We start from the raw sequence: 24,015 nt of genomic DNA on the forward strand, positions 1-24,015 counted from the left end.
AGGAAGTGAGCTCAGACTCGACAGCTCTGCTCTCTGGAGCAGAGACACCATGCTCCCCTCTCCTGGGTAGACATGATAGCTCTGCTCTCTGAGGCACTCGCGATGAAGCTCCAACCCAGGATGGACATAGGCTAGAATCTTCCCGTTAAGCACACCTTGGGGTGCTACATACCTTATTAGAAATTGGCTAGTCCAGGTGCGAGAGTTAGCCTAAAAGAGGCTAGATAGAAATGGGCCAAGCAGTGTTTAAAAGAATACAGTTTTCTTGTAATTATTTCTGGTAAAGCTAGCCGGGTGGTGGGAAGCGGCCCGCCGCTTTTATTACAACAGTCATAGATGGCAATGACAGTTGTCTCTCAAGTTTCACATATACTAAGAGTCACAGGCAATAAGTTACTTTAAAAATTATTTATCATCAAACATGACTTAGAAAACTCAAGAGGAGAAATAATAGGTATTGTACTTGTTCATATTTTTATGATTGGTCTTTTTTGGGGGGGGGTAGAGCACTGTTGTTTTATTTTTATTTAGAAGGTTCCCTTTGTGTTTTTAAGCAATTCTGCTGGTGAGAGATTTTACTATTTTTAGTTATCTGATAGTGTTGTGGTGTCTCTCTCATTGTCTAATGCTCTCCTCATTCTGGGTGTTAAGTCTGAAGCTCTTACCTTTCAGGGTTTGAAGGACATGCCCAGTGCTCCAGGCCCTCTTACCTGTGATAAATTCAGTGCTGCCATTTTTCTGGCTGTGTAAGGAGCTATCCTCCTTAACGGTTTGGGTATGCTTTTCTTTGCCTCCTGCCAAGCGCCAGAAGTTTGATATATTTGCTGCTGCTGTTCAGTTTCTCTGTGAATCTCTTTGGCTTTATGCTGCTTGGGCTTAGCCTGGCTACTTTGATCTATACATTTATATCTTCTGGTGACTTTGAAACATTCAGCAATCATTTCTTTGGATGTCTTTTTCACCCTGGTCTTGTTTCATTTGACCTTCGAGACACAGAAGACATGCATCCTTCATGTTTTGTCAAAATTCTACAGCTCTTTTAGTCTCTGATCATCTTTGTAAGTCTATCTCCAGTCTTGTGCAGATAGGAGGATTTCTGTTTCTGCATTCAAAGTGTGTTTCCTTTCCTCTCTTCCTCCTGATATTTAACACATGTGTTAGTTGTTCTTGTTTCAGTTATTTGAGATAACTCAGTTTTCATTTAAAAATGCTCATTGTACCTTCCAGTTTTTATTTGGTTCGGGGATTTTCAAATTTGTTCCTGAAGTGTTTCCATAACAACAGCTTCAAAGCCGTCATCAGATAACAAGCCTCTGCACTGTGGCTTTGGTGTCTGAGGACTCTGCTTTTTATTAATGTCACAATTTCCCTGATCGTCGCTTTACTGAAGATGTTTAAGTAGGAACTGAATCAATTAGTGATTGGGCTATTATATAATCATGGACCTGTTTAAAATTGTAACTTAAGTCAGGTTTTCTTGATACTACTCATGGAGTTGGCTCTAAGCGTCTCCCTCCATAACCTATGACAGCTGTATGTGTATGAGCCTTTTTCCAATGACAGATAGTGAGGGTCTGGGCTCACGTTTGCTTCCTCCGATGCTGGCCTGGCTGGATTAGGCCACATTACAATGCCATCCATAGCCTTCACACACAAGGGTAGAGCTTGGGAAAAGTGGGAGCAGGATGGTGAATGCTCTGTCTCTCCAGGAGCCTCTTCTAACTCCATCCTGGGAGGAAAGGTTCGGCTTCATCTCTGCTTCTGATGGTGAGAAGTCCTGGCACCCCACATGCTCTCCACTGTTATTATGCAGGGTGCTCTCACTGCCATTTGGAGGGCATAAATGCCCAGACTTCTCAGACACTGAGTGGATGAGCTAAGATAACCTCTCTCCCATGCTGTTTGGTGGAAGTGCTTCTTGAGCTTCTCTGCTTTTCCTCTCGCATTTGGCCAGAGTCAAAGGCCTGTTTTGGATGAGATGCACAATTGATTGTCTAGTCTTTTCATTTTTCACCTATCTGTGCTCCTTCTTAATTCCAATTCTTGGACACACAGGACAACGAGAAAGCCCTGGCGACCCATCACTGTGCTGTTCCTTGAATCCAAAGGTCCCTAGCTTGCTTGCTTTCTGCTGTCTAACTTTGTGTGTCTTTCTAACACTCATTTCATGTGTGATATCCAGGCTGTTTAGTTGTGCTTGGCAGAAAGAATGAAACAAGTGTGTTTACTCATCTTCCTGGAGCCAGAAGGTCTCTCTAGTTGGTTATATTGTGTGGAGACAGCTGGCAGGATTTACTGATGGATTAGATGTGGGCTGTGACAGAAAGGACACTGAATGATGATAACTCTTTTTTGTCCTTAGCAACTAGGAAGGTGGAGATACAAGTGCTGGAGATGAGGAAGGCTGGGCAGGCTTTGCAAGCATTTGAGCATGCTAAATGAGTGTTATGTCAGCTTTGGGATTGGAGTCTGGGGTTGAAGGCAGGAAATGCCTATTTAGCAATCACTCTATGGAGGTAGCTTTAAAGTTTCAAAATAAGAGGAAGCTCTTTGTAAAATGAGGACAGAGGGACAGGTCAGTGCAGGGACAACCCCAAGATGTTCCATTGATGAAATCAGAGTGAGGAGCAGGGACCAGCCCAGGGAACTGACAGTGGGCACCGTGGAGCTTAGCTTCTTGTGGGCAACAGCAAAGACTGTTTAGTGAAATGCCTTACCACTTGTATTTCTCTTAGTCAGGCCCACTATTCTAACTGGACTCTTAGCCCAGAGACCCAGTTCTGGCGGTTCTAATGAGCCACCAACAGCCACCGAGTCCCCAAAGGCCAATGGAGAAGATGATGAAGACAGAAAGGTAGTTTCTCAGTGTAGGAGAAAAGCAGAAGAGTCATGATGAAGCCCATCTTTCTGAAGGACTAACCAAGTCCTAGGATGATGTTGGGAGGGTCAGGGGCTGGCAGAACTGGTAATCTTGGTTAGACAACAGTCTGCCTGATTGTGATGCCAGGGTGGGGCAGAGGGTGGCTTGCTTCAGTAAGAAAGTCACAGCTACCTGGTGAGGAGTTTTGATTTGTTACAGGATATTTATCTATCAATTTTAGTGACTGTAGGACAGAATTATTACTCAAAGAAAAGAACCAGCCAGCCAGGCAGGATGGAGATGCCTGGTTTCCAGGTTCAGGGCAATCACTGGAGGCTCTGCATACTGCCCATGATCTGGATCAGGACATCAGAAAACTGGCAATTGAAACTGTTGATTATAATGAACCATCGAGTTTTGGAAATAACTTATTCTTATTGGCCTTGAAGGTAGAGGATTAGCATCCTTAATGCACGCTCCTTAGGTGGCTAACATGCCTATATACCTAGGTGCGCAGGACTCTGCCTCGGAGTCTAAGGCGGCAAAAGAGACAGACACAAAGTGGAGGCAGAAAAGCATTGCTGCCCATTGTGGGTCACTTGGCTCCAATGAAGAGTTAGTGTTTTTTATAAGGAATGGCCCTCGAGCCTCTAAGTCCTTATTGTAGTTTCACAAAAGATAATAACCATGAGTACTGCTGGGATTCCAGGGCCAACGTTAGAAACTCGACCCTGTGAAATTAGCAAAAATGCCGAAAGCGAAAACCGTCAAAGTGACACCGTCTGACTTTTTTAGTAGTCAGTCACTTAAGCTCTTCTTTATTTGATCTGCTTATAGAAGCCTGTTAGCACTGGTAATGTATAAAAAGTCACCACAACAAGTTTTTAGTTTTTAGTTTTAAAACTTTCTTGCTTTTTTTTTTATAATTTGTTTTTCAAGACAGGGTTTCTTTGTGGAGCCCCATCTGTCCTGGAACTCACTCTGTAGACCAAGCTGGCCTCTAACTCCCAAAGATCTGTCTGCCTCTGCCTCCCAAGAGCTGGGTGGGATTAAAGACCTCTGTTTCCTTTCCAATTATAATTCTATAGAGCAGTGGGAACAAGGAAAAAGCATGGAGCTAACATTCCATGCAATGCTCATGCCAGCCCACCTGCTGTGCCTCTGTGTGTTGCATATGAGGCTTGATTGCCTTGAGGTAGCACTTGAAACAGCCATTTGGAAACCAAAGAAATAAGGATTAAATTTTTCCATCCAGTGATGTTGCTGAATTATTAACTTCTTCCATTCCCGTTACTTGCTTCATAGCCAATACCTACACAAACAAGTTCTACTTCCCAAAAGATTAGGTAATAGGTAACTTTGTTCCAAGAATGAATGAAAGTGGCTGAAGAACATAGATTCAGCTTGTTCTGGACACTGTGTTATACCCTAGAAGGGGATTGCATGCACATTTATAGAACTAAAGAAAGTAATAAATCAAGGCACTTATCAAATAGATCAACAGGACATTGGATAATAAGGTTATAGAAGAATTCAGGTTCCAGATAATAATAGTGACATTGTTAACCTTTGGATTGGTGAAAACTAATGATCTGCTAAATGTATATATTAAAAATGGCTTTTACATAATAGTAGAGAGAGTGTTAGATTAGATACAGAGGCAGGCAATGTATGGCTACTATGGAAAGTCCATGGAAGATTTGGCTACCCATCTGTGTATTCTAACTCTCCACAGTCTGAGGTATCTTTAGAAACTTCATTGTGGGTGTGGCTCAAAAAATAGGAAACTTCAGTTTTCTATAGCATTGTAAGGAAGACCATTGGTGTGTTCCTCATACTGACGTAAACTTTCAAACAAAACATGCTAATTCATTTAGAAGATTCAAGAAGGTCTCAAGTTTTCCCTCTTAGTTTTGGGGTGGTGAGTCAGGGTCTCTCTGTCTTCACAGTTAGTTTGGGGGCGCTGAGAGGAAAATGAAGCTGAGATATAAAAACATGTATTTAATAATGGCCTTGCCTTATCTAGAGTGGGTTTTCAAGCATTTTTCAAGTCCTTGCCTTTCAAGTCCGTCCATGGCAAAGGCTGTGTCTGCATCCAGTCTTTTGCTTTAGTGCTGTCCCTGGCCTGCGGGATATTTTTGGAAGTCAGCTTGTTAATTTGTCTCCAGAGCAGCAACAGTTGTCCCACTGTCAGAGAGTGTTTGCTCGAACAGCTCCTGTTGTCCAGCAGCTAGGGAAGGAAGCCTTCCAAGACCGTGTCCTTTTGCAGCAGCTGAGTGCGTTAGGCAAGCTCCCCTGCAAAAGTGCAGGGAGAAGCTGGGGGAGCCCTGGGCTGGATCTCTGCAGTGGTTTCCTCAGTACAGATGGGCAGTTGGAGACAGCTGCTTCTTTCCGGTAGAGATTTGGGGATTCTGTGCATACAGATCTTTACAAACGGGTGTGTTGACAGTGACCTTGCTGGGACTCAATAGAGAACAGCTGGGAGTGACCGCTGAGGGTGCTGCTTCAACCTCTTTATGAGAAGAAACAGGAGACCAGGGAGGCTGACTTCTGAAGAGCGCGTGACAAGTAGCATCAGGAAAGGGGGCAGATAGATCCCTGGCAGGTTCTTCTGATTGAGGTTCGTAAGTGCTGACTTTGAAGTCCAGGAGCATGCCTCTTACTCAGTGGAGCAAGTGTGAATCTGCACGTTCACTGCAGGGGTCACAGCGAAGCCTTTCTTTGGCCCCTTGAAGGTTTGCTGATATGGACTGACCAAAGATTAAGTGGAAGAAAAGATGTCAATATTGAGCACATGGATAAAAGGGAGCGAGCAAAATGGGCAATTCCCCACAAGCCCGGCAAGATTTAGAAATTTCCATATGCTTCCTCTGCAAAGGACGAGAGAATGGGGGATCAAGGTGAATTCCAGGGGAGGAGAAGTAGATGGTTTTTAGACAATTCCAATGGTTGGAGAAGCATCCCATAGCTGGGAACAAAAGTTGGCTGAGCCTGCATAGTAGACACCGAATTACAAATGTTGGTGGGACCTAAATACAGAGCTACTGTATATGAATACACTCTATCCAAGTACAAGGCCAGATCTATGATTTCTTCTTGTTGTAAGAGCTCAGAGCAATGAAAATTCTAGTAAATGACTTTGCTCCTTGGTGGCTGCACACATTTAACAGACAGGGAAATTTCACAGAGTCCCCCACAGTGGCAGGTGCTGCTCTCTTAGTCCCTTTTTTAAAAAATGAACAACTTACCAGAACCCTATATATTAGGATGACACACCCCAGACTAATGGAGGAAGGTCATTGGTTAATTAAATAAAGAAACTGCTTGCCCTGATAGGTTAGAACATAGGGGGGTGGAGTAAACAGAACAGAATGCTGGGAGGAAGAGGAAATGAGCTCAGAGACGCCATGCTCCCCTCTCCCAGGCAGACGCGATAGCTCTGCTCTCTGAGGTAGACGCAATAAACTCTGACCCAGGATGGACGTAGGCTAGAATCTTCCTGATAAGCGCACCTCGTGGTGCTACATAGATTATTAGAAATGGGTTAAGAGGTTGAAACTAATGGGCCAGGCAATGTTTAAAAGAATACAATTTGTGTGTTGTTATTTTGGGTAAAGCTAGCCGCAGGTGGGAACTGGGTGGCGGAACGCAGCCCGAAGCTCCTACTACACCAGACCCATTCACCGTGTGTACACACTGTAAGAAAGTTGGCCACAGAGTAGACGCGGATGTCCCAGATGTCCCAACTGTCATGTTTGTTCTAGGGGCCACTTGTCTTCTGTCACCTTTCCTTGCACACATGGCTCACAGCCAAACCCCCCACTCCTGTTTCTGCAGTGACCCGCCTCTTTCAGGAATATCAGCTGGTGGACGCATGCCACAGGTGCTGGCAGAAGGCCACCTCAGCAGCCAATGCCTCGCCTGCTTGTGCTTTTACTTCTGGGAATCTGTGGTCCTTCCTCTTCAGCTTCGGCTCCTTGGGAATGCCTTTGGCTCATCTCACTTTCTCCATGACACAATCTCATTTCTGTGAAGTACCGTCAGGTTTTGGTGCCTATCTCAAAATTCTTAACCTCCAAGGGAATAAAGTTCTATAAAAGGCAAAGAGGATGTGAGGTTTTGCCTTTCTCTTATTTATTTTTCTGATGTAAAACCAAACTGTTTCCTTGAGGGTTTTGACAACAGTGCATTAAGGGGCTCTGTAGATAGGATTTAGAGAGTCAATTCATGATTTTTATTTTTATTTTAAAAATCTTTTCTGGAAGGAAAATCATAAAACTTGAGAAAGAACTGTTACTTATAAAAATTAATATACGATATCAGGAGCATCATTAAGTATCTCTTGTCCCCTCCCCCCACTGAAACCTTTCCCTAGCTTCAAACTTGCCAGTGTCCTGCACTTTTATACCAAAGCCACTGGCAGGAACCGCTCTATTCTCCCCTCTGTTCCCATCTCCCTTGTTTCTGCTGTCTCAGGACTGCCTTTCTTCCTGGCCGTTTCTGCCCTCTCCTCCCTCAAACCCACTTTCCCCAAGAAGCCTTGAGCAATGTGCTAAGATGGGGCCCCCTTTCTAGAATCTGTGTGATGTACCAACAACCTGTCACCCCTAACCTTGGCACAGCTGATCACCGATTGCCATCTTGTTGAGCATTTCTCTACATTTTCTGCATTTTCAATGATACAATGCAACGCCAGTAATTGATTACCTGCCACAGCAGCTGACATACGATAGAATTTAAATTTGGTGACTGAAAAAATGGGATTCCATTGAGCGGCTGATTACTCCTTTTGTTGTGTATCTTATGACACACATAGAAGAAAACAGCAAAGCATTTTAACACCGTGTAATTCTTAAAGTATTTTCCCTTTGTACAGTAGAAACACCTTTGAGTCAGATACCAAGAAGAAAATTATTTATTTATAATAGCGTTCCTTAATGGAGGGCTTCAACATTGCCTAAAAAGATGTGATTTTCAGGATGTTAGAGATTTACAGAATCAAGTCATCTGGAGGAGGAAAATCAGGATGCCAAGATCCCAGGACTCTTAGAATAGGGTCCTCCATACTGATCCTCTGCTGGTAGGATCTGCTCAACAGTTCGATGCAAGGAGATTACCATTTTGTGTTTAAAAAAATGTGGAGTAAAGTAGTTTTATAAACATTTCTTTCATGGCTTGCTGTTAAGGCCACGGGGTCTTCTTAAATGTCAATCAGATACTTTTTGTTTGTTGAATGAAAAGGAGATCAGTCAGATAAGTGGGAAACTTGGCCTGCCTTAGGCATTCAGAGTGGGGCAGGAATCATGGCAGGAGGTCCTAGAAAGCTCCATGCCCTGGATTTATAGTAACGCACTGCTGTGTGTGGAGACAAGGAAATGTGGAGACAGAAGCCATGGCCTTAAGACCCAGGTGTTAGCATCTGTTCTCTTGAGCCCTCAGCTATTCCTCTACATGACTCTTTCATCACAGTGCAAATTCAGTCACTGTGACAAAGAAGTCTAGACAGTAGATTTATTTCCCTTTGAACTAATTAACTTCACTCTATTCCATGAGCACTGCATATCCCATTAATCTTGAGACTGCAATGAAGACGAGCTGAAGAGCTAATGATCACTTACTCATTCATATTTTATTGAGCATCTATTTCATGTCAAGCCAAAGCTTCCGCTTGAGTTAGAAGGATGAGAGAGTCCAGTGTTGGTTCTGGAAGGAGTTCACTGTGTAGCGGTGGGAGAGAGTGTCCTCACAGAGATACTGGAGGGCAGAGTATTCATTCTAGAGACAGGCATATGTCAAGAACATTAGTGAGCCCTCGGTCAGGTGTTCTGCTTCAGGTTACAGCGCCAGAAAATAGGAAACACTATTGTCACACATTAAGGAAGGAAGCAGACAAGGAGAGGCCAGGAAGTTGAGTCATGGGTCATGAGGTTTGTGACTGAGAACGGGCATTCCATCTGTTGAATCTGTCTACTTCCCTTCTTGGCCTACTCATTGGTTTTATAAACAGGCCAGGGCGTAACTTGCTGTGTCTCTTCAAAGAGAGAAGGGTGGTGGTCAGATTCTAGGGGGTAGGTAGTGCCTTCAGTCAGCTGCCATAACAAGCACGATAGCCCAGGTGGCTGAAGAAGCAGGGGATTGTTTGTTGCTGCTGTTGTGGAGGGAGGGAGTCAGGATGAGGTGTGGCTGGGTTCCAGAGAGAGCTCTTATGGTTGACTGTCTTCTTATACTGTCCTTGCTTGACAGAGAGGGACCAACTATATTTTCCTCATTCTATAAAGCCACCGACTCCATTAGAAGACCCCAACCTTATGATCGCATCCAAACCCGTTTCCTTTCCGAAGGCCCCTTATCTTCCAATGATCTCTCCCTGGATCTGGGCTTAGACCTTAGACCTTCTTCAGCACATGGGTAAGGGACAGGAAAGACAGAGACGTGCAGTCCATCACAAGGAGGAACACTGTTGACTAGAGAGAGCTTTGCAAAGTCCTTGAAGCCTGAAGAAAACACTGCCCCTCCTTTGAGCGGAAGGGTAAGTCCAGGCCACTCACGTGGTCTCTTGGATTGGACATCAGAGGACTTTGTACACACTGTCTCATTCTTCCCTGCCCTGGATGACAGATCTCTGGATGCTGCTGCTACCAAGCTCTACTGTAGTATCCCAGACGCTCCTTGACTTACAAGGAGCTGTACTAATGAGGCCAACATATGTTGAAAGTCAATGAAATATACTAGCCTGCTCACCATCGTAGTTCAGAAATGTGGCCAGCTGTAGTTACTGGTTGATTTCTCTCTGTGACAACAGACCAGATAGGGAACTATAGCTGGCTCAGGCTTCATACAATCACTAGAGATAATCCATAGCACTCGCCTAGGGAAGGATCAGTTCAGATTCTGGTATATATTAATGGCAGAGGATTTAGCACCTGGTTAAATTAGGGAAATTTCAAGTGGGACCATTGTAAGTTGGGGACCAGACATTCCCATGATTGTAGCTACTGCTGTTACTGTCTCCAGCACTGCAAAGCCCTCTGTCCCAGCATCAGAGAAGGCTCCGTTTCCACCCTCAGTCTCCTTAGGAGGCATTGGTGGGATAGTAGGAATGAATGCATTCACACCTGAATACTCTCTACCCTTCTGGAAGAAACACAATCTTCCCTGAGCCAGAATGAAGGGGAAGCCCTGCCCCTCCTGCCAGCGTGCCCACTCTTTGGCACTTTGGCTAGCTTCACAGTAGGGCAGTAAATAATTTCACCAGGTTTCTCGCTGCATCTTTGGTCCTGGGATAGTCCATTGATAGTGAAGAGTGGCGGCTTAAGCTGGGTCAGTCCACAGATGTGGACACGTTGTACAGACTGTCCTCCCGCCTTGGGGCAGACGCTCCTGTATTTTTAGTCCTGTTTGTCCCTGCCAAGACAAGCTGTTCAAGGACAGGATTACTAGCCTACAGGACAAGCATCTTGCCTTAGGCTGCGGCAACACATGTTGAGTACTTGTTTGTGCTGGAGGGAGGTGGAGCTATGGGATTTGTTTTGACTTTGGTGGCAGCATTTAAGCTCCAGAAGTTCTGGGGAACAGGTCTCACTGGACTAGCCCTGTGTCTCTCTGAGATAATAAGGCAAGGTTTGAAGAGTGTGTACCGGATATCTGTGAGCTACAGATAAAATATTTCTAACTGAATAGGTGTGTGCAAGAAACACTAAAGAGCTGAGATTGTGGTCATTTGGATTTACTTCTCCCTCCGTCCTTTGGACAAAAGAAGTTTCATTATCTAAATTATAAAATGTCAAGAAGATACTGTAACTTGACAGGATTAACTGTGTGTGTGTGTGTATGTGTAAAAGATAACGAGGACGTTCATTTTTCTTGCTGGTTTCTCATTACCAGTACCACAGTAATATCACTGTCTAATTCATTGCTACTCCCATGGTTCAGCTGTAGGGCAGCCCCTCATGAACCCCCACTTGTAGTGCTACAATAACTTGTTCTGTCATTTTTTCCTTTTAGTTCAAAGATGGTTGTATTTCAGTACCAATTTCTTTGATAATTGATGAGTGATTTTTAGGGACTCTCTAGCCCTGGAAAGATATAGGCCCAAGTCTTTGGAATGTCATAAACGTTTTACCACCCTTTCTGTTCCCTCATTTTCTTATTCTACCAGAACAGCATCTGTGCGAGATGATCCCTCCTACAACTCCTTTGGAATTCTCCCCTCCTCCAGTTAGAATGAGCCCTGGCCCCCAAATGATACTTCCTGAAACGGCAAGGCAAACATTAAGGCCAAACCCCGGTGTGTTTTCTCTTGATGTTGCCCAGCTTTGAAATGACACTGTGGTACACAGTAAAGCCTGCCTCCATGGAAGCACTTATCACTGTGTTACATGAGTCTACTTCCCCAGGTTTCATGAACTTGTGAATGAAAGGATTGGGTCTTACTTTGTTGTAGGCAGCCTTCAGCATTCAGAAATCAGGTGGTTTCTGGTTATCAGCAACCTCGGGGCCATTCTTGGGGGTTTCTGATGGGTGTGAATGCTTGGAATGGAATTTACTCTAAAACAACTCACAATTAAAGCTTGGGGCTGATTTTGCCAACCATCATTTATGTTAATGAGGTGTTAGTGCGTTTTTATTGTATTCGTAGTGGAAAATAAGTACCTGGAAATTTGTTTTTCTCTTTACATAGGTATTCAGAATTTATGCTAATTGTGCTGTTATATTCCTGACTGTGGTAACTTACATATCTGCACAGATACACCCATGAGTTCATGCATACTCACAAGCATACATACCCAGATACTCATGCACACACACAGACACACATGTCTATACTCCCACATGAACACATACTACTATGCAGAATCAATTGTCCATGTTTAGTGATCTTCACTGCCCTGTTCTTTGGGTTAATTTTTATGATTCCTTCCTAACAAATTCTTAATAAATATTTTCTTATGAATCCTACTTATTGCAGTTTGGAACCTGTCTCTAGTTCTACAAGGTGTGTGTAACTTGGGGTTTGTTGAGATTTGAGGGTGCAGTGGCTGATGCTCTTTCTGGTATGTATGAACAGCAGGGAGCCATTATGAGTAGCCTACAGCCTTGTTAACAAACTAGACAGTCTCTAATGAGGTGGTGACTCTTTTGCTCTCTGAATCACAGCAGAGTGCTCTCCCAATGAAAGCTAAAGATGCCACACAAAAGGGAATATATAGATACGAATAGGAACATTAGAGAGAGCATGATTAGGTTCAATCAGGACTGATGGGTTTTAATGCAGATCTTCTAGAATGAAGGGAAGAATTGTGTTTCTTGACTACTGAACATTTTGCCATCCTGACTCCAGTTACAAGATATATATCACAGCGGGCCTGAAAGCTATGGCCAAGAGGTCAGCATTGAAAAGGCAGAGGAAAGCTAACATTTTCACCCCTGCAATCAGAGCTTAGCCACTCCCAACCAACAGCAGCCTTTCCTCCCACCAAACTGTGATGGCCTCTCTTTTCAGCTTTCTGTTATCATGCCCTTTGTTTCTTCAGATTCCACTTGATTGACATTCTTATTTCTTTCAGGCAGGGTTGAGAAACATGCGTTTTATTTCCCAATAAAGATTCTATGTTTTCCTTAAGAAAATCGTAATTTGACTAATATGTCTCCCTGAGATCACCCCCATTTGCACTGAAGAGAACTTGCTTTAGCATTTTTGCCTTAGGGAAATGATGGATTTGTTTAATAGATTGGTAATTAGCCAGCTCAGAAATGATCATTAGGATGCCTTTTCATTTGATTACTGTAAATCACCAGACCCACGGGCCATTAATCACTGGCTGCACGTGGTACCTCCGCCCTGCCTGTCCTTGAGGAAAAGACTCCTACACAACTTCACATGGACACTTTCTCCCTGTAATACAAATATTTACTAAGAGCCACATTCCATACAAGTCTGATTGATATGAAGTTTCTTTTTTTCTGATATAATTTTTCTTAATGATGTAACTTTTATTATCATAAGAATAGTTTCCATGAGAGCCGCAGTCTAAATAGAAGTCAGGTTTTGGTTTGTTTTGTGTTTTTGGTTAGGGTTACCAGAGGCTCATCATTGTACAAATACCACCTTAGTGAGGCGAGGCAGTGTTTATGCGTCACAGGGTTGCGTGCAGCCCTTTTGTGTGGCCCTTGGATGGCTGGTGTGAATCGCTGATCTGTGATCACACCGGGCAGAGCCTTAAGTATTTCTACTTCCTAAGTGGAAAACGAGGCCAGAGAAATGAGTTCCTGTGGCACATTTAGAATTTGCGTCGTACAAATGCTGAACAAGAAGCATTACTGACGTGTATCAAGAGGGGCACGGCAGAGCCTGGTTTCCTGCTGAGGATTGCCGTTCAAGGTCACTCTGGTCCCCTGGGTGAGACTCTGTGCACAGCCATACCGGTTTGACATTAGACTAGTGAAGATCAAACTCCCCTGCGGGACAGCCTGCTCCACTGAGTTCTAACCTTGTCTTCCTTTGTTTCTGGTTTCCAGTTTACCGCGGCTTCTGGGCAGTCCTGCTGCTTCTGGGGGTAGTGGCCGCCTTGACTGCGAGTTTTCTCATCATCTGTGCGGCCCCCTTTGCCAGCCACTTTCTCTATAAAGCTGGAGGAGGCTCCTACATTGCCGCAGGTAGGTGCAGCACCCAAAGCCTGAGTTCTAGCCAGGTGCTCTGTATTCCCACCGTCAGTTTTAGACATAGGTCCAGAGTTCAGACTTTTATGAATGGTAATACAGTGATGTTCAGATACCATAATTCTTCACTGTGTGCTGGCCACTTTCTATAGCCTTCCCATTTCCATGAGCTGGCAGCCTTTGCCTATTGAATCCCTGGTAGACAAATTTAAGCACCAAAGCTAATGAATTGCCCTGCTGTAAGGGATATAGTCTACAGTTTTTCTGTAACGTATCTTCTATACCCATCCCATAACATACAAATGGAAGGCTGATATTGACAATGGCAAATTTCTAGAGGGTAGGTGGTGTCTTAGTTAAGTTTCTCGTTGCTGTGACAAAACACCATGACTAGAAGCAACTTGGGAAGGAAAGAAAATTATTTCACTTATACTTTCACATGGAAAATCAACATTGAAGGAGGTCAGGGCAGGAAGTCAAGGTAGGAACTGAAGTGGAGACCATGGACGAGAGCTGCTGACTGTTTGCTCAGCCTGTTTGCTTGTAACACCCAGGTAAAGAGTTATCACCATTCATGCTGGGCAGGGCCCTCCTCCCTACCAAGCACTAGTTAAGAAAATGCCTCACAGACTGACATATAGGCCAATTTTATCAATTCTGGTTTTCTTTTCTCAGGTAACTAGCTTATGTCAAGCTAACAAAAACAAAAACTCAAAATAAACAAAACAGCCACCACAAATACAATGGGACAGACAAACTTGAGCGTGACTTATCAAACTCACCATACTGTGCTCTCCTGTGACATCCTGAGAATGGAGTGTTTCTAGGTGAGACCATAGTGAAGGTTACAGGAAAAGCACTGGTGGACACTTCACTGTCTTTAGGACCATTGTATGACAGCACATGGTGCTGTCTTTCCAGTTTCAACCAGTGACCCGTTAGCAATACCCTTTTTATATAACACAGTGTTTAGCGCTTCCTAATCAAGATAATGATCACATATGGCTCCTCTCCTAAAGCAGCATCACTCCGAGGAGCAGCCTGTTTAACTGGTTCTGTTCTGATGCCTTCCTTGAGATGGATGCATCTGCTAGAGTTCATGCCCATTTAGTCTTTCCCCATCTTTACTAAGGTATAACCCACATACCACTCATTGTACCATTTTTAATTGTGCAATTCAGTGGAATTTTTAGTACAATCATGAACTTGTACAAACATCAGAGCCATGTGATTTCAGAATATTTTAATCATATTGCAAAGGAACCCCATCGTCCCTCTTTCTCCCCTCTACAGGAAATTACTAACCTCCTACCTGTTTCTACGTATTTGCTTTTTGGGGTGTTTTATGTAAAGGACATCACATGCTTTTTGGAGGAGATTTTAAAAATGAAATACCATCTTCCTTCAAGCTGGTACCATGTCTATCCTGGAAGCTACTGAAGTAGGTGTTTCCGGCAATAGATCCGTGGACTCTTAACTTCCTTGATGGCACAATTGTAAATCCTGTATGCATGATCTTGCAGGAACAGGAAGTAACATTGCATGAAACAGAGCGTCACAGTTCATCGTATCATTTGGGACAGGCAAAGTCACGTGTTCAGAGACAACTAACGTTAACTCTCCACTAGACATTTCTACCGCCAAATGCGGTCTATGAGCAATCATGGACCAACTTGAGTTGGTCCATGATTGCTCATAGACCAAGTTGAGTCAACAACTCAAGGATTAGCCTTGAACACCATTGACAGAGGAGCATTAAAGCCTTACCCCCGTCTATCATCACCATCTTACAATACTTTCCTTTCGCAGCCACATGCCATCTTACAGAGAACCATGCACTGCTTTTCCTTCCCCAGATTCGTCAGCCAGGGAAGCTTTCCTTGTACGGTGTTGCGTGCACAGTGCCATATGCTGTCATTTCCAGTACCCCACTGAGTCTCGCTTCTAATACTTTATTTGGTTAGATTTCATAAGTTTCAATACTGAAGAAGTATCAGTCTACAGACTGAGGCTTCCAGATTCCCGTTCTTTCTAGGGCCGGTCTGACCATTGCCTCCTTGAGTCTCTCCTGTTTGCTCTGCTCCACTGTTGTCCTCTGCCAGGCACTTAGGAACAGCTGCAGCTTGGTCCTCGTGCACAGTGGCCAGTTTTCCAATGCCACAAACAGGACCGAGCACTTTATTTATTTGGGCAGATAAATCTTAGGGAAGGGCACAGACAAATTCCAATCGGCAGTTCTGCGGTGTGTGCACATACAAAGGGTCTTTGTCATCAGCAGAAGCCCCTGTGGGGCATCTGTGCTTGGCAGAGGGACACTGAAGTTGCAGCTGTCAGTGGGAGCAAAGGGTTGGTCCATGGTATGCTCTACATTCTGTCAAGTCAGGGCGGGGCTCAGAGAGCAGGTGGAGCCTCACCCTGGGCAGATCCTCTCCTGGGCAGGCCAGGAGATATGTTTCCTGAGGAGGTGCAGCTCTGAACAAACTCTGTAGTATCGGCCAGGTTGCTGTAGCCCCAAGTCTATGCCTCAGTGATACACATACTTGAGAAACCCTTAGAAAACTGATGAAGGTCTCTGATGAAGAGAAGATGAGTGTCTTCCTCTCTCTGCATATCAACATGGAGGAGAAATTAGAATGAGCAGGCACGGAGATCTAAACATTTAGTTACATGGAGAACATTACAGAGAGGAGTAGTCCTAACCCCAGCACTAGCATAATGTAACCAGAGCAGCTATTGCTATGCATGAACAAGACATGGAAAGACAAGACATGGACAGCCTATAGCAAAGGCAGGAGGTGTAAGCTATCCTAACTAGAAGGCGGGAACTGAAGATGTGGCTCAGCTGGTTAACAGCACTAGCTGCTGTTCCCGACGACCTGGGTTGGATTCCCAGCACCCATATGGCTGTTCACAATCATCTGTAACACAGACGTACATGCAAGAAAAATATCATCCATACAAAATAAAAACAAATACATTTAAAGTTAAAACCACAAGCTGTTTCACCAGCTTGTCAGAATAAGCGGGCTCTCTTGCCATTGTACAGTAACCTCCCTTGTCCTGAGTAGCGCCTTGGCTGACTGGCTGAGTTTTCATGCTTGTGGTAGAAGCAGACAAAGTTGGTAGAGTAGCAAGAAGCTAAGTTCTGCTTAAACTCCTGCTGGCCTCTTGGGGTGTCACCATCTTGTTAATCAAAGGATGATTGGGCGATTTGAACGGATGAAGCAAGAGATGCGCCTGCTATGAGAATCTAGCTTCTGCACGCAGATGGAGGCAGAGCTTACTTTGTGTACTAATTGCCTATTCTGCCCCCATTCTGACCTCATAGTGCACTTTTGCTCCAGGACAGATATTTCCTGGGCTAGTATTGCTCACCAGGGGCATGTGCAGAGTGAACTGGCATGAAGTATGTAAATCTTCCACTATGTGGAACAAATAGCTGGAATCCCAGTCTTCAGCGGCTTGCTGTGGCCCCTCCTGCTCTGGAAGAATTGCCGTGAGAAAGTGTTGGGATGTGAATCATTCTAGAAATGTAGTGTCAGCAAGGCTGGCTTGAAAGACAGCAGGGTTCTGGCCTTTTTTCCTCCAACAGATCAAGGTTATTGCGAGAGCTTCCCAAGCTCTCTCTGAGATCAGATTTATCTCTGCATGTGACAGGAGCATTCACAGCAACCTCACCCCGGAGATGTTCTCCTGGGTGCGTGGAGAAACAGCCAGCAGAAGCCGGTGTGTTTTCACACAGAAGCTCTTTTCCCCTCTGGCTGAGACTGAACATAAGATTCACACAGGGTATGCTGTGCACACCTTGTTCCGGCCATACTCTTCCCTATAAAGAACAGGAGAGAAGTGTGTGGAGAGGCCCCCATCAGAGCAGGAGGTGACAGAGACCCAGAGCAGGAAGGGATTAGGAAGGAAAGGCTGATAGGCAGGCAAGGGTCACAGTCTCCAGCTGCACCTGCTGCCCAAGTGCCCGTCTTATGAAAGTTCCTGGCTCTGAGAAGTGCATATGTCTGACAAGCACAGGGGACTCTGTGTGAGCAGAACAGTTGGGAACAAAGACATGGCTATGGTGGCTTTGCTAAAGTCACTTTCAGACTGTCTTTCCTACCAGCTAGAAGCTGCACTTTCCATGGGGGAGTGGAGTGTTTCTACAGCCCGGGCTCCTTTTTCCCTCCAAATGCTGCTGTGCTGGGGGCAGGTGTGGAAAGTGGGCTTGGGAGAAACCGTGTGTACTGACATGTATCTGCTGTGCAGCCCTGGAGCAGAAGTGACCCTCTAGTTGGTCATCCTCAGAGCAACAGTTTGGATGTTCCTAGAGCAGAGCTCCGAGGAGACCATGAAGACCTTGCCACCTTTGTGCTCCACGGAGAGATGTGTTTATGGTGCCTTCAGTTCCGTTATGTGGGCCCGGGCTGAGCTGTGCTTTCTGAGGATGATACTATTGCCATGCGGGGAAGCTTTTTTCAAATTGCCCTGTCTGCTATCCTGGGTCTGACCTTTTGCACAAAAGCTGTGTGTTAGCTAGAGTAAGCCATTCTTGCCCAATCCTATAAGTGGAAATCTGCAAAGATTTGTATTTCAAAAATATTTTTAAATGTTACAAGTAGACTCCAGATGCTTTGGTGAGAAGAGGTGAAATACAAGTGGTACTTCAGGGAGCTGGACCTCCGCCTACCACAGAGCTCTCCTCTGTCCACGTTGGGGACAGCTGAGGTCGTGGCTTAGTTTCTGTCCTGGCACATCTAGCCCTTAAGAGGGCAGTGCAATATTAAGTTGGGAGGATTCTTGATGGAAAACCTTGAACTTCAAGTTGAAATAATGCCTCCCATAGCTTCAGAAAAGTGGCACTGTTCTGAGAACGACAGCTCAGGCACCCCCACTTGTTTCAAGCCGCATACCATTGCGTTCTATAGTGAATCACTTATCTCGGGGGGGGCTGCAGATGTGTGAAATAGCAAGGCTTTCGCTGGTCTTTAACTAGTGTGTCGTGTCTAGAATCAGGCTTGTTTCCATATGCCTTCTTCTTCTTTCCAGGCCGTGGGTATCCCTTGCATCTGCCTACTCTGGACAGTCAGAGATCTCATTTCTCCGCAGATACCCTGTAGAGTTCCAGGTTTCCCCTCAACAGCCCCTTTGCTGAGAAACAACATCAGTTAATGGTCGAGGAATACTGTGTTTGTTTCCTCACTAACTTTTGAACTTCTTGTACTTTTTCCTCTTGTGAAGATCTCCCGGGAGATGGGGTGAGGTAGGGAGAAGCACATTTTCCTGTAGACTTGCTGGGACACCCATATCAACCTGTGCTAGGAGTCTGCACTGCAGCGAATTTCCCTTCCTCTGCTGAGAGGGCTGTTGGGGAGGGCGGGAGGTTCAACAAGCTGGAAATGTGAGCGGGAAAACATCCTTCAGATGGTTGATTCCTAGTCTGCACTGGTTTATGTTTTCGAAAATCCAAAGGGAGGCTTTGGGGAGACTGGTGCCATCTGCTGGACAGTTCTGAAAAGACACTAGAGGTAAAGACCGGCTCAGAGCTGGAAGGAACCAGGAGTGGATTCTTCGGCTTCCAGATCAGTTCTGAAACAGTAGGGTCACATGATACTTTCTGATACTAGAGCACGAGGTACAACATCTGCTAGCCCTTAGCGGAAACTCATGACAAACCTGATGATGATGCCGATGGTGATGACGGCGACGATGATGACTGTGATGAGGTTAATGGTGATGATAGCTAATGTTTCTTACGAACAGCATGTTCCCAGCACACTGCTGGGTTCTGGGCCTCATCTCATTCCCCATGACCTCTATCTTATCTGTGATCTCATATGATCGCCACTTTACCAGTGAAGTAACAGAAGTGAGACGCATGCTCAGGGTTACTCGGCGGGGGAAAGCTTTCCAGCCAGTGATGGTGATGAGAGCCAGGGGGGCCAGAATCCAGACTCGTGCCTTTCAAACGTATCCTGAAACTCAGCGATTGTGAATTAAAATCCCCCTTAGGGTTGAATGAAACTCGGCTTTTCAGGTGAGGATGTCATTGTCCGTAGATTATCTGCATTTGGACGGAACGTGCTTTCCGGAAGTTAGATGAGTTGTATGGCACTTGGCATAAGAGTAACCATAACCTTCCCCTGCACAAGATGATGCACACAGACCTTAGCAGAATCTTGAAAAGGCCAGAGATCCAAAGAGCCCTCCAAGTACCACGCAAGAAGGTTCAGCATAGAGTCTTGAAGAAGAATCCACTGAAGAACCTGAGAATCATCTTGAAGCTAAACCCTTATGCAAAGACTGCGCAGGAATACCATTCTTCGCCAGGCCAGGAATCACAAACTCCGGGTGAAGAAACTGGAGGCAGCGGTGGCAGCAGCAGCACTGGCAGCCAAATCAGAAAAGGGGACTGCAGACAAGAAGCCTGCAGAAAGTCAGAAGAAAAAGAAGCCTGTGGATGTCAAGAAGCAGAAGAAGCCTGCAGGGAAAAAAAAGGCTGCAGCTACCAAGAAACCAGCAGCTGAGTTAATCCCTGTTAATTCCTGTTTCTCAATGGCATTCATTGTTTTGAACACATGAATTAGCTTAATGCTAAAAATTATGATAAGTGTTTGGGAAACCCTGTATGTAGTATGTAGGATCAGCTAACCAGATAAAGTCCTGACTCCAGAGAAGGAAAGGGAAGAGGCAGCTAAGGTATTTGGAAAGTGGTAGGGCGGGGTGTGCAATGGCGAACGTCAGTTAGACAGAATAGGATATTGTTTGTAACTGCAAGAGCCGTTAGGATGGACTCAAGAGACGGCAGAAACAGCAGTGGAGAAGTCTAAGAAAACGAACGGAGGAAACTCAGGAATGCTGGACAAAACGCATTAGTTGTTTTAAACGTCTGATACGGGATGCATAAAAAGAGCATCATTTGAGTCTAAAAGAAAACAGTAGTCTATTAGTGTAAAGAAGAAACAACCAATCATTACAAAACACAATCTAACATATTTTAAAGGACATTTAGCTTGTTTGCCCAGAAAGACAGTCTTGGTTTTAATGAATGCAATATTCATGAAATTACTTTGAAAGTGCATTAGAATATAATGAGAAGTATTACTGTTTAGCAAATGGATAGTTGGCAGATTTCCCCTTTCCTTTTTTTCTAACATACAGAGTATAAAATAGATGCGTTGGACTTGGCAGTAGAACTAACTGTGAGATGGGTCAGCTTGCACGAGTCCCTGTTGTGGAAATGCATAGATGCCTCAGGCACTGACATTTTTCAGGTACCTGAGACATCACACATTACATCATATGACAACAGGCTTATCAATATTGTGGCATCTTAAGATGATAATATTTAGTATGCTAATGTTAAACTTAACATGCTGACATGAGGGGACTATGAGATCCTTCTAGATGGGTTCCGCTCGCCTTCTAAAGACTACATGAAGCCACAGCGAGACACCAATAACCTTGTGAGAGGATCCATTTAAAATGTGTAGGTTTAAATGACACTTGTTCACACTGTCTATGAGGGATTCAGTGAATCTTTCAGGTCGCTCAGTTCCGTACCCATTGTTCAGCAGGACCATAAATACTAATGGCCTTTGAGACCATCCTTTGACTTTTTTTTTCCTATTGGGAGCTATTAATTGATTTTGAAACTTAGAAAACAGGTATCATAAAAATTAATTGTAAACAAATTTGGGCTTTTGCAATATACAACCACATTTAATTTAATAATTTAACAATCATTTTATTTAAAAAAACAAATGACTGCCTAGATATCAGCTTTGGTTTCTATTCCACTAAAGCCAGCATGGTAAGTGGGTTTGAAATGTGGCTCCTCTGTTACTTGAGCCTGTTGGCATTCACGTTCTATAAATAAACCCTAGACTGTAAACAGATAGAGGGTTCATGTAAGTAGTGTTGTCCCGTGGAGACATTCCTCTCAGTATCTACCAGGTCACTGAGTGATTGCTCCTACAGAGCCACAGTGCCCTACCAAAGGGGTGGACATCTTCTCTGATGGATCCACACGTTGCTTCCCCCCTCTCCATCCACATTTCTCCCAGCAACATGGCCACAGGTTTGCCCCATTTTCCCCTTCAAGGCATTTCATATTTCTTTGGTTGACATCTTCAATGTTACACAGCAATTGCGAGTTCTTTCACCCACTTCCCCCCATTATCATTTTTGTAGCTGTCCCACTCATTTCTTTCATAACAAGGGATCTGACCCTGGACCACGAATCTATTTACTCATGTCACACGAGTCTCCATCAAACCAGAGCTGGCTCTTTGACTTTCAGAGCCTCGGAATTTTTCGAAGCGCACAGGCCTATGGGTTTTTGGAATGGTGTTGCATTTGTTGCCCTTTCATGGATGGAACAGGCTCTGCATTTTGATGCAGCACCACGTCCATTCAGTGACCCCTCCGCCATCACCTTGACGTAGCTAGCCCTGATGATGTTAAAACTTTGAGCATTTTGAACAGCATGGCATTAGGCAGGTTTCCTTAGCAACGTTTACCCTCTGCTCCTCTGTAGTGAGCATTCTGCGGAAGGTGTGAGCCTGTGGGAACAGTCATTGTGTCACCCGCACTTCTCAGTTCTGTCGTCTACCTGCTAACGACTGTGAATTCACTCCGCTTGCAGTTTCACTCCAACATGACAGGAACCATCCTTGCTTTCTACTCTTTTCATATAGCTCCAATTGGAACCGATGATCTGTTTGTTTGATCAGTTTAGTTATATATACCTGACTCCCTTCTTGAGCACAGACCTTGTAGGGTCCTGTGACTAACTCTTACTTCATTAGCAGTTAACTCATCGTGGTATGGTGTGAATACCTTCACCCATGGTTCGCCCTCATCTCCCATCCCCACTTACCATTTGTAATTCAATGGGTACAGAGTATGGAATATTTTGCCCCGTAGGAACGATAGAAGCGTAAACTGATTTCATATAAATTAAGTGGTCTGTATCATCAATTAATGAACAGATTAAGGAATGAAATAAATGAGTAATTTTTTTAATGTTTTCATGATGCATTTTTCTCTTCAAATAACAGCATTGTTTAAGTATAAGTATTTCTTGTTAATAATCATCTACATTACTTCCCACGATGCACTTTTTAACATTCACAATCTAGTAACAGCCTTTGAAAGATATATATAGGGTGACTGGTTTCTTTCACAAAAGCAATTTCATTTTCTAATAAGAATATCTGAAAACATGATAGAAGGAAGATCAAAACCATATCAACAAATAACATGGAGATTTGTACTGTTTTCAGCAGGCAAGGTATATTATGCAAATGCCCAAACCCTTATTCTAACAGAGACTACTGTTAACACATTTGCTGTAGAAATGTATTTGAAGGCAGAGTCACTGCTAACACATGGTACAGCCATACTGTTGTCACCATCTCAGGTAAGGCCTTGTCAAGAGTTTGCTCACCAACTATGTCTCTGCAGTTTCTCTGATGCAGTCATTACTCACTGATAGTTGCCCCACCTGTGGGCCAGTGTATGCTCTTACAATATAGATCATGGTGTGATAATCCCCTCTTATTAGAGGAAACATTGGTTGATTTCTCATTGATCTGTGACTGGGATGGTCATTATGAGAAGGTCTAAGCTTGGATACCAGTGCATTTAGACATAGTTACAAACCTTTCTTTCGTGTCTAATCCTAAAGAATCTTCCTGTCCATGGTGGCCTGGTGGTGGTGCATCACCCTCAGTGTTGTAAGCCAACAATGAATGTGCTAAGTGTGTTGTACAGCTGGGCTCTTAAAAGCTTCTCTCTTCTATCAGGGCTGCTACTTCTGCCCTTAGTAGTAGAAATGCAGTTAGCTTTCAGATATGTAGTAGTCAAAATACGAACATCTTATACTTATTATCATTTGTATCTGGAGTTTTCTCCAAATAAAGTGATGTAAGGGTTAGCCACCAGCCTACTGCTCTCCTGTCAGTGGTAGACCTCTGGGAGACAGGGCCTCGTGGAAGAAAGCAAGGTCGTAGTGACATGCTGTTGAAGAGACATCGGGACCCTGGCCTTTTCCTCTCTCTGCGCTTCATCGCCCTTCTCAAATAAACAGTGTCCTCAGCCAGGTGCTTCCACTGTGATGTTTTTCCTTGTTCAAGGCCCCAAAGTCACAGATGCCACAGGGGAAAACCTCTGAAACTGTGAGCCAAACTAAGCGCTTTCTGTTTCAGTGACTTCAGGCAATGCTAATTGTTCATTCCATCCACTAAGTCAATGACCATAACTGTAACTGTCATGCTTGATTTGACCTTTTGGACAACAGCCAATGCCCCCAAGTTCTAGGATTGGTCCAAATCCTTCAGGGTGTACAGTTTGTGTGGAGCAAGTTACTGGCTAGCGCATCAGAAACCAGCAATGTCATCAAAAGCTATTGATGTCATCAGAAGCCATTGATGTGCTTTTGCCTGGTAGTTATAGTAACAGCTTCATCTGAGATTAAAGGCATGGGCCACCACCGCCTGGCTCTTTCT

At 44.3% G+C, this 24,015-nt stretch overlaps 1 protein-coding gene across 1 annotated transcript in view; it reads left to right on the top strand.

Moving 5' to 3' along the window:
- Tmem182 (transmembrane protein 182) overlaps positions 1-24,015 on the top strand; it is a 39,464-nt gene that overhangs the window by 12,166 nt on the left and 3,283 nt on the right. Inside the window, exon 4 of the mRNA XM_005359996.2 lies at positions 13,379-13,516. Coding sequence (XP_005360053.1) covers positions 13,379-13,516 — 138 coding nt within the window. The remainder of the gene's footprint in view (positions 1-13,378; positions 13,517-24,015) is intronic.

The sequence above is a fragment of the Microtus ochrogaster genome, linkage group LG2 (genome assembly GCF_000317375.1).
Source record: "Microtus ochrogaster isolate Prairie Vole_2 linkage group LG2, MicOch1.0, whole genome shotgun sequence".
Classification (NCBI taxonomy): domain Eukaryota; kingdom Metazoa; phylum Chordata; class Mammalia; order Rodentia; family Cricetidae; genus Microtus; species Microtus ochrogaster.